The sequence below is a fragment of the Vicugna pacos genome, chromosome 31, assembly GCF_048564905.1.
Source record: "Vicugna pacos chromosome 31, VicPac4, whole genome shotgun sequence".
Taxonomy (NCBI): Eukaryota; Metazoa; Chordata; class Mammalia; order Artiodactyla; family Camelidae; genus Vicugna; species Vicugna pacos.
The window spans coordinates 10,561,467-10,577,476 of record NC_133017.1 but is presented as its reverse complement, the minus strand read 5'-3'; the positions used below and the strand labels follow the sequence as shown (position 1 = coordinate 10,577,476).

The 16,010-nt window shown below is 46.7% G+C and overlaps 1 protein-coding gene across 5 annotated transcripts in view; it reads left to right on the top strand.

The window, feature by feature from the left end:
* Positions 1-16,010, top strand: part of LOC107035255 (coiled-coil domain-containing protein 144A-like) — a 104,275-nt gene that overhangs the window by 29,327 nt on the left and 58,938 nt on the right. For all 5 annotated transcript variants that reach the window (XM_072952538.1, XM_072952537.1, XM_072952541.1 and 2 more), the window contains 4 exons: positions 8,237-8,326; positions 9,858-9,953; positions 11,156-11,292; positions 15,524-15,810. In XM_072952538.1, coding sequence (XP_072808639.1) covers positions 15,596-15,810 — 215 coding nt within the window. In that variant the 5' untranslated portion in view covers positions 8,237-8,326; positions 9,858-9,953; positions 11,156-11,292; positions 15,524-15,595. The remainder of the gene's footprint in view (positions 1-8,236; positions 8,327-9,857; positions 9,954-11,155; positions 11,293-15,523; positions 15,811-16,010) is intronic.

Below are 16,010 nucleotides of genomic sequence, written 5' to 3'. Positions count from 1 at the left end.
ATTTCTCACTTTGGTCATTGTATTTTCTACCCCCAAAACTTCCTTTTAGTGCTTTTAGTGCTTTTATCATTAAATCATTGTTACCATATTTTCCTTTGTTACCATGTTTTCTCTGGTTTTCTTGAATGCTTTGAACATACTTATTACAGCTGCTTTGAAGTTGTTTTGTCTGCTAAAGCCAGCATCTGGCCCATCAGAGTTAGTTTCTGTTAACCGATTTTCTTCCTGAGTACTGCTCACGCTTTCCAGTGTTTTTGTACAGCTCATAATTTTTTATTGAAAACTGGGCACTTTAGTTTGTGATGTGTCGTCTGGATTCTGACCTTTTGTTTTTAAGATTTGTAAATGTTGCTACAGTTCTTTGACTGTTTTGTATGTTTGTTTTGTAACATCCCCGGAATGACTTTGAAATCTCCCTGTCGATGTCACATAGCTGCTGATGTCACGGCTTCACTTTTCTATCTTCATTTTTGTTTTCTAGCCAGACTTCAAGGATTTGCTCCGTATCTGCTTGGCATAGCGCCGAAGCTCGCTGCATTTTTCTTTCTGTGGTCAGATCTCTGCATGGGTAGGGCAGGGAGGGCGTGGAAGTCAGTGTTCTGACAGCTTCATGTTTTCCTGATTTCATATGCCCTGGATCATCCAAGCCTCCAGGGTGTCCTCACTGAGCCCTTCTCTGCTCTCTGACTTCCAGGGTTTTCCTGCTAGATCTCTGACTAGTTCTCGGGTCTGAGATCAGGGTGCCTGGGTGGGAATTGGAAGTGCCTTCAGCCTGGCACACAGAGCCCTGTAGCCTCCAATACTAGCCGTGCCAGATCCCCCATTGGGTGCAGTCCTGTGTGACGGGAGCCTGGACTTCCCTGCCCCACCTGCAGGGTGAGGGGTGAGGGGGTCAGCTCGGGATAGGGGTCCACTTGGAGTGAGGGGGCATCCTGAGGTGAGGGGGGACAGGCTGAGGGGTAAGGGGCCAGTTTGAGTGGAATTGACCCACCTGAGGGGTGAGGGGGACCATCTCGGGATGTTGGGGGTCCTACAGTGATGCATGAGGGGTGAGCCTGGGGTGTGGGGGCCATAGGTTAGTACCTAGCGGGGTGGAGTGTGCCGGCTGGAACCTTGGTGTAAGGAAAAGGATCCCCGTCTTAGGGGGTCTGTCTGGTCGGCGACTGGGCCTGGACAGGGATGGGGCGGTCAGTAACAGAGAGGAGGAGGCAAGCGGCCGGAGTGGGGCTGGGGGGTGTGGCCTGTCCCTGGAGCTGGCGGTGGTGGTTCTGGTTGAGTGCCAGGACCTGGTTGGTGGCAGAGTAGGGGTGTTGGGTATGGAAACTCGGCTGGGCGGGCAGAGGGTGCCCTACCACCCCACCACCCCACTCAGCCCTGCTCATCCCCACCTGGCCTCCCTTGGCCCCACTCGCCACATCCTGAATAGCGGGAGCCCCCGCCCGAGGGTCCGCGCTTCTGGCGGGAGGAGGAGGGGCGCGCATGTGCGGACGCACAGACGTGCGAACGTGGGACCCACCCAGAGCTTGTGAAAGCCTGGCGGGAGTCGGGCGCCCCTGGGACCAGCTCCCAAGGAAGAAGGCGGCCTGGGGACTTGGCCGCCGCTTGCCTTCACCCCCGCTGCCACTGTGGGGCAGGTAAGGGGGCGCTGGTGAGGGCGCGCAGGTCCGGGAGCCGGCGGGTGGGGCCTGGACTGCGCAGTTGGGGAGGCGCGCAGGGAGGGGTGCGTGGGTGAGGCCCAGGCCGCGCCGCCCATTAGGACCCTGAGGGCAGTGCGGACCGCCGCCGTGGTTCGTGGTGCCCTCTGCCCCCGTTAGTACTCTCTGAACCCCACCTCTTTGCTGCCGCTTGTACCCGGGTTTGGGAGAGCAGGCCAACCCTGGGAGGTGGTAGGGCGCTGGACGGCCCTGGAGCCCCTCCGACCGGCCCTCTGGCCGTGGCCTGTTTCCGGGAGGCGGATGTGGTGCGTTCGCGGGGCCGCGGTTGGGTGAGGCTGCCCCATGAGAGACCCTGTATTTGTTCCCTATTCCCCCGCGGCCTGGGGCGACCTCTGCTTCGCCGTGTTCGCAGGAGGCACCTCTCGTGGTCACTGCTCCTGGGAGGCGACGCGGTGCTATGAGGGTGCAGGGGTGGTGGCATCGGCGACAGCGGCAGGGAGGGAGGTCTGCCCCTTGTATCTTGTTGATTTGCTCCCATCTTACCCGCGTTGTGTCCTGGGGGCGGCCTCTGCTGCCCCTAGGTTTGCGGGACCCAGGTTACAGGTCAGTCTGGTCCTGAGAGGCGGTCGCGGTGCAGTCAGTGTGCAGGCATGGCGGCAGCGACAGACGTAAACGGGAGCAAACCCCTGCGCTCGCACAAAGCAGCCCAATGCCGCAGCCGCCGCCTCCGCCCTCGACTACCCCTGACAGCACAGCGCCGGCCTTCCAGGAGCAGGCTGCCCTGTAACCCGAGTCCTGCGAACCTGGGGCAGCAGACAGAGGTGTAGGCCAGGACAGGCCGCAGGGGAGTTTGAAGCAAATCCACAGACTCGCATAGGCAGACCCCTAAACGCATCTCTGTCGCCGCTGCCAGCCCTCCTCGCAGGAGCAGGCGGACCTGGGGACGTGCTTGGGGCAGCAGAGGCCGCCCCCCCCACCGGCCCTGTCGCGGGGGAGATGGGGGCAAATCAACCAGTCTCCATGGGCAGCTTCCCTCTCCCATCGCTGCCCCAGGTTTGCAGGACACTTGTTCCCAGGTCAGTGGGCTCCGGGGAGGCAGGAGCAGTGAGGTTAGAGAGCGGCGACGGGGAGCGGTGCTGTCCTCCTCCAGCAGGTGACTTGTTCCCACTTTTCCCGGGGCCTATCCTGGGGACGGCCTCTGCGACCACAGGTTCGCAGGGTGCTTGTCCTCATGTCAGCCTTCTCCTGGGAGGAGGGTGCAGTGCATGCAGGAGTCAGGGGGCGGCGTCAGCGTTGGGTAAGGACTGTCTGAGGACCCGACTGTAGCCCAGGATTACTAACTCTTCTTTCTTATCTTGCTTCCTCAGTTGGTGGCTGTAGCAGCTTTTTCATTATAGGTTATTTTCAGATACTGAATGTAGGTTTCTCTGCTATGCAGAAGAAACTTTTTTTAAAATCGGTTTTTATATATAGTGGCTAACATTTGTAAATCTCAAACTCCCAAATTTATCCCTTCCCACCCCCTTCACGTGGTAACCATATGATTGTTTACTAGGTCTGCAAGCCTGTTTCTGTTTTGTAGGTAAGTTCTTAGTGTCTTTTTTTTTTTTAGATTGCACACAAGTGATATTATATGGTATTTTTCTTTCTCTTTCTGGCTCACTTCACTTAGAATGATGATCTGTAGGTTCATTCGTGTTGCTGCAAATGGCGTTATTTTATCCTTTTTTATGGCAGAGTAGTATTCCATTGTATAAATACACCACAAATTCTTTTTCCAGTCATCTGTTGCTTTATTGTGTTGGCTATTGTATATAGTGGTGCTATGAACACTGGGGTGCAGGTATCTTTTTCGCATTGGAGTTCCCTCTTGATTTATACCCAGAAGTGGGATTGCTGGATCATAGAGTAACTCTATTTTTAGTGCTTTGAGGAATTTCCATCATGGTTATACCAAACTACATTCCGACCAGCAGTGTAAGAGGGTTCCCTTTTCTCCACACCCTCTCCGTTTATGTTCATGAACTTTTGAGTGATGGCCATTCTGACTTTGTGAGCTGATACCTCATTGTAGTTTGTTGATTTGCATTTCTCTCATTAGTGATATTGAGCATTTTTTCATGTACCTATTGGCCGTTTGTAGTCTTCATTGGAGAAATGCTTGTTTAGATCTGCCCATTTTTGGATTGGGTTGGTTGTTTTTTGTTATTAAGTTTTATGAGGTGTTTATGTGTTCTGGAAATTAAGCCTTCGTCAGTGGAATTATTTACAGATATTTTTTTCCCATTCTGTAGGTTGTCATTTTGTGTTGCTGATGGTTTCCTTTGCTGTGCAAAAGCTTGTAAGTTCAGTTAGGTCCCATGTGTTTAGTTCTGCTTTTCCTTCTGTTGCTTGGGTAGACTGCCCTAGGAGAACATTGCTGAGATGTATGTCAGGTAATGTTTTGCCTATGTTTTCTTCTAAGGTTTATAGTGTGTTGTCTACATGTTTAAGTCTTAGCCATTTTGAATTTATTTTTGTGTATAGTGTGAAGGAATATTCTAACTTCATTAATGTACATGCAGCTGTCCAGTGTTCCCTACACTATTTTCTGAAGAGACTGTCTTTACTCCGTTGTATTTTCTTGCCTCCTTTGTCAAAGATTGATTGACCAAAAGTTTGTGGGTTTACTTCTGGGCTCTCTGTTCTGTTCTGTTGATCGGTTTGTCTGTTTTTGTGTCAATACCAGGCTGTTTTGACTGTAGTTCTGTCATATCGTCTGAAGTCTGGGAGGGTTCTTCTTCCATCTTCATTCTTTTTCTTCCGTAATGCTTTGGTAATTCCGGGTCTTTTGTGATTCCATATAAATTTGAAGATAATTTGTTGTAATTCTGTGAAAAATATCCTGGGTAACTTGATGGGGATCACATTAAATCTGTAGGTTGGTTTGGGCAGTGTGGCCATTTGAACAATATTAATTCTTCCAATGCAAGAACATGGGATATCTTTCCATTTCTTTAAGGCCTCTTTAATTTCCTTAGTGTTTTGTAGGTCTCTGCATATGTCTTTCACTTCCTTGGTCAGATTTATTCCTAAGTATTTTATGTTTTTGGATGTAGTTTTTAAAGGGATTATTACTTTCGGGCGAAGGAAAGCCACTCATTTCTGCATGTTGATGCTGTGTCCTGCTACCTTGCTGAGTTCTTTCGTTAGCTCTTACAGTTTTTGTGGGGAACCTTTAGGGTTTTCTGTGTATAGTACCATGTCATCCGCATATAATGACATTTTTACCTTTTCTCTTCCACCTTGGATCAATGACACTTTTACCTCTTCTCTTACACCTTGGATCCCTTTTCTTTCTTTGTGTTGTCTAATTGCTATACTAGGACTTTTGATACTCTATTGAATAGAGCTGGTGAGAGAGGGCATCCTTGTCTTGTTTGAGATTTGAGCAGAAAGGCTTTCAGCTTTTCACTGTAGAGTATTATGCTGGCCATAGGTTTGCTATAAATAGCTTTTACTATGTTGAAATATGTTCCCTCTGTACCCACTTTGGCAGGACCATGGGCCCAGTGCAGTCAGGTTGCTGGGAGGATGGTAGCAGCAGTGGCAGCAGCGGCTGGAGGAGGGGGGCTGCCCCTTTTGAACCAGTCATTTGCTCCCATCTCCCCTGTGCCCTGGCCTGGGGGTGGCCTCTGCTGCCTCAAGTTTGCTGTAGGCAGGTCCCCAGGTCAGCAAGCTCCCAGGAGGTGGGCATGGTGCATTCAGGGAGGAGGGGGCAGCTGAGGGAGGGTGCCTGCCTTGGAGGAGCTGGCCTCTTTGCTCCAGTCTCCCTTGTGGCCTGGCTTGGGGGTGGCCTCTGCTGCCCCAGGTGGCAGGACCACGTGTCCCAGTCTGCGTGCTCCTGGGAGGTGGCGGAGTGCGGTGGAGGTGGGAGGCAGGGTGCAGGGGCCACCTGACCGCTACCAGCTGACCACATCTCACCAGCCTCCAGTAAGCAAACTGGGAGATGTGTGTCCCGCCACTGGGGGCAGCAAAGGCTGCCCGCAAGCCAGATGTTGGGGGATGGGAGCCTGGGGCAAATGCACCTGCTCAGTAGGGCAGCCCGCCTCCCCCTGCCATTAGCTCTATATTCTTGCTTGATTTAAACATCTTGTCAATCTAGTGTATGTGTAATGATACATCATTTCATTATATTTTAAATTCACATATCCTTAATTACTAATGAGATTGGTAGCCTTGTTATATTTGTTGGCCATTTAAATTTCCTTTCTGTGATGTGCTGATTCAAGTCTCCTGCCCATTTTTCTGGTGGAATGTCTCTTGTCCTCATTGATCTGTAGGAGTTCTTTATGTAACTGGATGTTAAGTCTTTCTGTCAGTGATACCTGTTGCAAATATCTTCTCTGTGGCTTTTTTCTATGGTTCTTTTTAATAAAAGCTTTTTTTCCCCCAAGTAGTCAAAATAATTGTTTTGTTTCCATGTCAAAGGAGAAGTCCTCCTTTATTATCTAGAAGTTTTTTTTTTTTCATCTTTAATTTTTAGATCCATCTGAAAGCAGCTTTTGTATATAGTTTGAGGAGGAGGTCCATCTAATTTTTGGAAATAATGGATGCCTGGTTCTCCCAGCAGCAGTTGTGTTGAAAGATTGCCTTTCCCCATGCTCAGCAGTGCGACCTTACCATGAGTATATCAAGGGTCTACATGCTCGGTCAGTTTTTCTGGGCCCTGTTATATTTGATCTTCGTCTCTACATCAGTACCACACTGTCCTAAATATTGTTGCTTTATTGTAAGTCGTGATATCTTTAGGAGAGTATTGGCTATTCTTCACCTTTGATACTTCCAAACACATTTTGGAATCAACTTGTCAAGTTCACCCCAAAAACTGTTTTAACCTGACAATTCTGTTAGGGATTGCATTGAATGTGTCATTCAATTTCAGTTTCAATTGACATCTTTACATTGTGAGTCTCCTATTCAGTGACCACTTAGCATAACCCTTTATTCAGTTATCTTTCTATAAAGTTTCATAATTTTCTCTGTAAAGATTTTTCATCTCTAGATTGTTAGATTTACTGTCACAACTTTATATTTTTTAGCACAATAGTGCTATTGTTAATATTTAATAAATGTTATTTCTAATATGTGTGGTATTTACTATAAATTTTATTATGGAAGTCTTCTATTTCTAGTATGCTAACTTTTTCTCAAGAGTAAATTTTATTACCTTTTTCTCGCTTATATTTTTGTTGTAAATTTTATGTGTTGAACTCTGGGTAACTGTAACTTGATCTTTTTTATACATTTTGGATTTTGTTTTTATTTAGGATGTTTGTATCTGTTCACGATTAAGATGGATCTGTAATTTTCCTTTTCTTTCTTACCTTCTGTTGGATTTAGGTATCAGAACTTCGTTAGCCTTATACAGTGAGCTGAAGAAGTTTTTTCTCTTCTATTGTTCGTAAGAGATTTAATGTTGGAAATACTCCTTCCTTACGTGATTGCTAGGACTTAACCAGTGAAGCTGTTTGGGCCGAGAGTGTTCCATGTGGGAAGATTTTTGACTGCTTATTCAGTTTCTTTAGTGGTTGAAAATCAACGTAGGTTTTCCATTTCTTACGTCACTTTAGTAAATTATATTTTTCTAGGAATTTACCCGTTCTGTTTAAATTTTCAAATTCTGAACACAAATTAATTCATAATAGTTTCTTTTTAATGTCTGAAGATCAGTAGTATCTTTTTTTTTCATTTGGGATATTACCTTCTCTGTTCTGAGGTGTATTGCATAAAAGTGGTGTAAACTACAGTTATTTCTGTCAGCTAATTATTATCCATCTACAGATACTATCACAAAATTACTGTTTATGTCATACATTTTGCTGCCACAGTAACTTACCGTATTCTTACTTGACAATATAATATGTTGATCTGTAGCCAATCTTTGCATTTTAGCAATAGAACATGGCAATTGAAAAGGTGCAATAGGATCACAGAAACCAAGTATGCAGAGAGTTTCAAGAAGAAAAGGAGAGCCAGTGGTATGTAGGAAAGTTCAATGGGGGGCAGATTGAAAGTCTTCGATTCGACAGAAATAGGCCTTACGAAGAGTGGTCAGCCTCTTCAAGTTAGGACCTTTAGTTTCTTAAAGACAATTCTGATTTCAAAGTCCACCAGGCATCAGAAGTAAAATTTCAGAATTCTTAGTCAGAGAAATCACAACTCTATTCTTTTTCTCATTTCTTTGAAGTTACTGCTTTGCTATCAAGGGTGAAATTCCCTGAAGGGGAATTTAGGGAGGTGTGTTTTCCTTTTCATCCTGTAGAAGTCATCGCCTAAATCCTGAATTTTTAGTGCTTTGATTTTTCTAAGAATTCTGAATTATGTTTTATATCAAAATCTGATTTTTTTGAATGGTACTTTTAAAGTTTTGCTTATTTGTAATATGCCTTTCAGTAAAATTGAGGCCGTGTATTGAGGTCTCCTGAAAGGCAGTGTAGAAGCTCATGAAAATTTTGAAGTAGGTGCTCATGCTTCACATCTGTGGAAATTGTATTTAAATTTAGCATTAAAGATCATTTTATCTTTGTCTTTCATTCCAGGAACTTGTGTCCCTGAAGACTGGTAAAGCTGCAGAGCTGGTTTCCACTTACTTCCCTGAACCGATTGAAATAGTCATTAAGGAACTTCAGGTAAATTTTGCAGAATATATTGGGAAGAAACATCTAGCTGAGAGACAAGTATTGAACATCCACTTAAGAACTTTTGATTGTGATCATTTCTTCAGTTGATAGTTCCTTTTAATAGCAATTTCTACACATTGTGTGTGTGTGTGTGTTTGTGTTTAAATTTGGGAGCAGTTGTGGATCTCTAAGTCTGGACATGAGGGTGCCCATCTTTGTACATAAGAAATACTAAGATCACAGAGATATCTCTGGAGCTGTAACATTATCACCACAGGGGCTCCCCCCACCTCCCCCCATACCTTCTGCTGTAGTAGATGCAACTGTATTCTCTTTGGGCTTCATGTTATTTGTTCAGACTTCTGTCATCCTCAGAACGGGTTAATGATGACTAGAATTTTTCTTGGGAAATCTTCCCTAGAATACAGCTATATTAATGTTGAGTAGTGAGATGCTCAGTTGAAAGTACTGTGTCATGTAGCTAGTATTCCACTCGTCACCACCACGGCACTGCTGGGAGAGTGCTTTGCTCACTACCATTATGGCCACAAGTGATAGAGATAGGGAATAGGACAGTGACAGGGACACGTAGCACAACCCAGGATTCCCACGTGGCAGTAATAGTAGTAGGAGACACGTACACAGGATGGAAACCACAGCAGTGAGTGGGAGGCAGCTGGCCTAAGAGACAGAGATACAGAGGTCATTCATTGACACACTTCATTTTCCCACTACTGTGCCCCCCACCCCCCCCACCTACCACAGTACGGTAGGCTCTGGGGGGCACAGATAAGTGTATAATGTTTTCTTTAATTTTCTCATATGGAGCAAAGAAGCACTTATGTAAGTGCAGTATAGTGTTAAAAGCACACCAGACATAGTAAAAACAAAGTGCTGCAGGAACAAGAGGAGAGAGAGATAGACTGAGAGTCAGACAGAAGTTCTCAGGTACGTGTGAACTGGGCTTAAATAATTGATGTCAGTTTCCTAGGCAGGGAATTGGAAAGGGGTTCTAGATGAAGGGTCCTGGGTGTGTAGAGACTTAAAGGCACAAAGCAACTTGCATCTTCAGAGGGTGACGTGGTGGGGAGGATAGCAGAAGATTAAGCTATACATGGTGTGTCGGGGGGAGGAGTTAAAAGTATAGAGACTGGAAAATAGGGTTTGGGGGCTTACAGTGAACAATTTAATATGTAAAGCTAAAAAATAATGTACTGAATCTTCTGTGTACTGGAGAACTACTAAAGTGTTTTAGGCAAGGGAACTATACCATTAGATTGATTTTATAGAAAATTAACCCTATAGTGTGAGTATGACTTAGAGGCACCATCACTGAATATTGTTACTGAAGATTGTTTTTCCACGTAAAGTGAGAAATACCGTGATTTAGAAGATCGCTGCTGTTAATTCACAGTTTTACCTGGCTAAAAGGTGGTCTTGGTTTTAAGGTAACATACTGTTTACCTGTAGCCTTAATTATAAATGTGATTACACAATGCTGCTCTCTTGTCTTTTTTGTTTCCAATGATGCCGTTCTTAGGAATCTGCAGCCAGATGCCCCAGACACCGTTACAGTGGTTCCCCTTTATCCTGAGGGTGATGAAGGGTGTACACCAGACACTGGAAGAACATGGAAGTAAGAAGGCAGACAAATTTAGCATCTTCATGATGCATTTTGCTTTTTAGTATAGCGTTAAGTTTAAAGTAGAAAGAAAATTTGGGAAATACATAATGACGGAATAAAAATGTAACAATTGCACAGTTTACCTTCCAACCCCCACCAATTGTTAATATTTTAGTGTATGAACTAAAAATGACATTCTTCTGAAGTGATAACTTCAGGATTTCTTAATGTGTTTACAGTTATCAGTGTTCTCTGTCACCGACAAAAGTTCATGAGCTTTGCTTTGTGCTCAGTAAATTGTACGAAGCAGTGTTTTGTCACTAGCTTTCAGCGTTGGTTGTCGAAATCTGCTGGTCGTGTTACTTGATAGCACATTCCTCTGCTGATGAAGTGCTTTTTGGCATTGGAAATCTCTGTGCTTTCATTTGCTATTAATATGTTAAGAAACCAGTTTATAGTGGTTTTACAATTCTTTGTAGTATTGTTTAATGGCTTCGGTGCATACCTCTAAATATTTTTTTTGGCTTAAAAATATACGTGCTGATGGCTCAAAGAAAGCAAGTGTGGATGACATCTTTTGGCAAAAGATTAGTGGTCTAGAGAAATGATGTTATTGCTAAAGTGGAGTTTGGAGATAATACATGGATTTAATTTGCATGTTTTTCTAAGTCCCTATTGGGGCAGTTAATTGAGAACTGAGTGTATCTTTGATTTCTCCCTATGTTTGCCTTCTCTTTGAATCACAGAAGACATTCAGTGTCTGTTGAATGAGAAGAAATGAATGATTGAAACCAGCTAATCTAGCTGCCCGGATTAGATGGGCGTCTTCCATGTTGTCAGTTCTCATTTAGAGGCAGAGGTGATAGAATCCTTTTGTGTCTCTCTCCATGACCTGGGCTGGAAAACTGAAGCTGCTTTTCCAGTTTCTCGCTCTTGCCCCTCGTCCCTTGTCCTTTTGTGGCCAACCCAGTATTACTACTTTTCCTCCCTTGTTTTTATTGACAACAACTTAGCTTCCGTAGAGACCAAGGCCCTAGTTGGCTGAGTTTGGCTAAATGTGGATTTGGAGAGTTTTCATGTGCTTTTGTGTGTAGATAATTCAAAGTTTAAGGAAGTCAGTATTTCTCCTACTACAGAGCAGAAGTTCAGGGTAAGTGATAGCTTGCCATGTGTAAACAGGCGTAAGAAATATGTGTTGCCTTTTCTTTTCTCAGTGGTGAGAGGACTGGCCAGAAATGTCCAAGTGTACAATCCACCGAACAGCGGGGACATTGGCTGGACCCTGCCCCTGGCCGGTGCAGCAGCGCCGCGTGTGTGCGCTCCCCTGGCTGTCATGAGGCCCGTGGAACCTGTAAGTACTGTTGTCAGCTCAGAGCTGGCAGAAGAATTTCATAGATTTTATGGCACCTCCTGCTGTGGTTGCTGGCGCAGGGCAGTAGATGAGTTGGTGTGGCCCTGGGTCACGTGCACACTCATTTCCTGATGAGCTTAGTCTCATGTTTGTGTCGTGCTTGGCAGCCTGTGAGAACGCAGGCCACAAACATGCCTGCGTACAGTGCTTAAGTGATTGCTTTTGATGAATTAAATCGTAAGGGTATCAACTGTAGGGTTAGTAAGCAAAAATGAATTTGGGGAAAATGCAAATTAGCTATATATGAGTTAAAAAAAACCCAGTAGTAAATGCAAATCATTCATAGACCCTGTCAATATGGGCTTTCATTGTAACAGACACATCTTTGTTAGGAACCTACCTGAAAGTTTGCCTTCATTGGCTCGTAACAGATTGCCAATCTGTCTTAGTACTATTCCATTTTCTAAGTAGATTAATAATACAGAGAGCAGAAATTACTAATTTGAGTAGGAAGAGTATCAGAACATCGGAGGGCAAGTAAACTTACAAGACTTTACAAAAAGAAGCAGGGACCATGACCAAAGATAAACACAGCTTGAGCCTGTCCGAATGTTGACCTGCATCCTGTGTGTGGCAGGACGTGTTCAGACAACACTGCTCTTATCCACTACCTGGAGTAGCTGTTTGAATAGAGAGATCTCTCCCCGAGAAGTGTATCTTAGGTGTACATGTCTCTAACATTTGGGATGCTTTGGGGTCACTATCATAATCCCTGGATGTTGTATGTGAGAACCTTCCCCAGGAACCTAAATGGGAGGTTGTTGAAGTAGCTAAGGGTCAAGTGTGAGCTCACATTCAATGGAGAGGGAATTTATGAGAGTAAATTACATCCAGTGCTGTGGCCTGGGCAGATCTCACGAGATAGCGCAGAGGTTGACTTCTGCTGTGTCTGGGTTCAACTCTTTACTATAAACGTTATAACGCTGACTAATAAAAGACTCGGTAAGCCTTTGGATTGTCATCAGACAGGATTTGTCAGGTCATCCCCTCTAGATTGTGGTGCCGGGAAACACCCACACGGGGCACTTGGAGCAGCTGATTCCAGACACACCCTGTTCCCGGGGACATCATTGCCGTCCACTCAGATGGAAGGGGAGTCCCAGCCCCACCCAGGGCCAAACACATGAGGCTGAAATCCTTTCCACCCAGTTCCCTTGTGTCTCAGTGAGGAAGGCTGGGCAGGCGGGTGGTGAGGAGGGTGCTGAAAGCTGCCTCCACCTTGCGCAGGTGAGGGAAGGGCTCACGCCTACTTCTGCCCGGGTTCTCCATGTTGACATTCAGGCTGAAGGCCCTCTGGGCTGAGTGTCACTGGGCCGTTTTCTCATCTGGGACCTTTGTTAAGGAGGTTCCTTCCCGTCTCCTGCCCTGCGGTGGGTCTTCTCACCAACTGGGCACTTTTGAAATGGGAGGGCTTGGTCAGAGTAGTTGAAATCCCTTTCTCTCCCAGTCTGTACATTTAGGTTCCAACCTATTCTCTGTCCCTAAAAGATCAGCATGTAACCATAGGTCTGCATGGAGCACTTTTTTTTTTTAACTTTTTTTTTATTGACTTATAGTCAGTTTACAATGTTGTGTCAATTTCCAGTGTTGAGCACAATTTTTCAGTTATACATGAACATACATATATTCATTGTCATATTTTTTTTCCTTGTGAGCTACCATAAGACCTTGTGTGTATTTCCCTGTGCTCTACAGTATAATCGTGTTTATCTATTCTACATGTGCCTGTCAGTATCTACAGATTTTGAATTCCCAGTCTGTCCTTTCCCACCCCCACCCCCTTGGCAACCACAAGTTTGTATTCTGTGTCTATGAGTCTGTTACTGTTTTGTATTTATATTTTGTTGTTTTTTTTTTAGATTCCATATGTGAGTGATCTCAAATGGTATTTTTCTTTCTCTTTCTGGCTTACTTCCCCAGGAGGGAGAGGGCAAGACCAGGAGAAGGCAGGCCCAGGTGTGGGCAGGCCAGGAGAGGGCAGGCCCAGGTGAGGGTAGGACCAGGAGAGGGCAGGACCAGGAGAGGGCAGCCCCAGGAGATAGTGGGCAGGTAGGTCCAGGTGAGGGCAGGCCCAGGTGAGGGCAGGCCCAGGTGAGAGCAGGCCCAGGTGAGGGCAGGCCCAGGAGATGGCAGGACCAGATGAGGGCAGGCCCAGGTGAGGCGAAGCCCAGGAGATAGTGGGAAGGACCAGGAGCGAGCAGGCCAAGGAAAGGGCAGGCCCAGGAGAGGGCAGGACCAGCATATAGGGCAGGAACAGGAGAGGCTCAGCACAGGTGGGGGCAGGCCCAGGAGAAAGCTGGTCCAAGTGAGGGTAGGTCCATGAGAGGGCAGGAACAGGAGAGGTCAGGCCCAAGTGACAGCATGTCCAGGTAAGGTCAGACCCAGGTCATGGCAGGCCTAGGAGAGGGTAGGTCCAGGAGAGGGTACGATCAGGAAAGGTCAGGCCCAGGAGAGGGCAGGCCCAGGGGAGGGCCGGCCCAGGAGAAGTCCTCTTAAACTTCCAAGAGATGACATTGAGAGGCAATGGGTATTTGAGTCTGGAATACAGGAGGGAGGTCTGGATTGGAAATAGCAGTTTGGAAGTTACCAACTTGTAGAGAATACATAAAGCCCTAAGGCTGTTGGGGGCGGCAGCAGACAGTAGCAGAGGCCAGAAGACTGAGCCTCAGGGGTGCTGTGTGCCAGCACTCAGGGGCTGGGACTGAGAAGACCGGCCAGGGCCGTGGGAGGAAACCAGAGCAGCCTGAGACCCGGGAAGCCCCGTGAAGAAAGGGCTTCAGGAAGTTGGGGAGAGCAGCGGTGGGAAGTGTGGCTGCTGGGCTGTGAGAAGAGAGGACTGAGAGCTCCTCATGGAGTCAGCACCTGGTGGGTGGTGGGTGACCCTGTTGTGAGCAGTTGCAGTGAGTGGACACACTTGGCTTGGATGGAAAATGAGAGGAATCAGAGGCAGCGAATGGGAACAGCTCCTTTGCAGGGGCAGGAGGCATGTGTGCTGGAGAACAGAGAAATGGGGCTGCAGCTGGAGGGTGAACACATCTTTTTTTAATAAGATGAGGGCAGTAACAGTGTATGCTAATAGAGAAGATAGATTAAATGGGGAAGTTTGTAACACCACATTCCCTTAGGTCAGGGGAGTTGCAGGTGAGGGCAGGTGGGGGGCACAGAAATGCCCCTGAGAGAGTCAGCTTCAAAACACTTGCCAGGTCCAGTCCACTCAAGACCAGCTCCCAGGAGTGTCAGCCCCTTAGGAACTCTACCGCCTCCTGCAGTTTTGATCCTGGCGGGGCCAGAAGCCATAATTAGCCAGCTGAGGGAGGAAGGATGGAGTTAGGCAGGAAGAAGAGGCCTGCTCTGCCTTCCCCCCCCCCCCCGGCAAGTGGTCAGCCCGCAGCGTGGCCTCGCTGAGTAACTGATGTGGTGTTTTCATAGTTACGTGGTTAAAAAGTTCTCAAATGTTAAACCATGCTCCCACATAAATCTTGGATTGATTGAAGATTTAATTGGTGGAAATAAAAGCAAAAAATAAAGTGAAGAAGGCATGTAAACATAAGGCTGAGCCACAGAGCAGGGTCAGCAGACATGCGGAAACACATTTTCGTTTCATCTGGAGAGCGTGTATTGGTTTCTCAAGTTTGTGCTTAATGATACATATTGCCACAATCTCTGAAACCATGAAAACAGCTTTCTGCTGTTTGCATCTGCTAAATTCCCTGGAGACTGGCTGGGGCCCAGAGGGATGGGGAAAGGAATAAACTGAGGGATAAGGAGATACAGAGACTTTCGGTGGGGAGCTCTCTGGGGGACTAGGCCTTCAGCATCCTGTGTTTCCACCCCACTCTAACCACAGTCGCATACAAACATGGCTTTACCAGGGGCAAGCCTCACTTCTGGAAATGTCCCAAAACACTCGGCCACCTAGCACCGACATTTGAAAGGAATCCAAAATGGCCCACAAGCAATTGCAGAGATTTGAAATGCCTTAGGCTCCCGAGTGCGCACCAGGCACACTGGGCCTCCGGGTCTCTGTGCGCACTCACAGGGACACTGGCTCTGGAGGGACAGTTGAGGGGCAGTGCTGTTGCTAGGCTACGACTGTTCCGGACCAAACATTCCGAGCCGTTGAGCTTTGCAGCCAAGGTGTGGCAGCGAGACCTCTGTGGCTCTTCTATAGCGCCGGCGCTGAGATCGGGAGGCGGCAAGAGGCCAAGAGGGAAGTGAGCGGTGTCGGAAGGCGATAAGCCAGATGAAGAAGAGACTTGTTGAGTTCGCGGGCTTCGTGGGCTTCAGCATCCATCAGAGAGAGCGCAGGGATCATGAGCACCCCGTGCCTGGGTATCACGTCCATAAGCGCGAACTGAGTCTGTTCCACAAAGCAGCATATTTTGGTGATCTGGACACAGCGGAGGCGTTGCTGTTACATAACAAAAATGTCGTAGACAGCAGAGACAGGAAGAACAGGTAACAGTGGCAGGACGGGGCGGGGGCAGGCCTGGGAGGAGCTGCCAACTATGGTTTTAAGATATGAATTTTAAATTGCCTTCCCATGTCAGAGATGTTGAAGAGTGGGAAAATGAGCATGTTAGAATCATTGAAGTACAGTGTTCTCTCTCATCCTTGCAGCAGCAAAGTAGATACGTTATCATTTTACTTAATTGAAA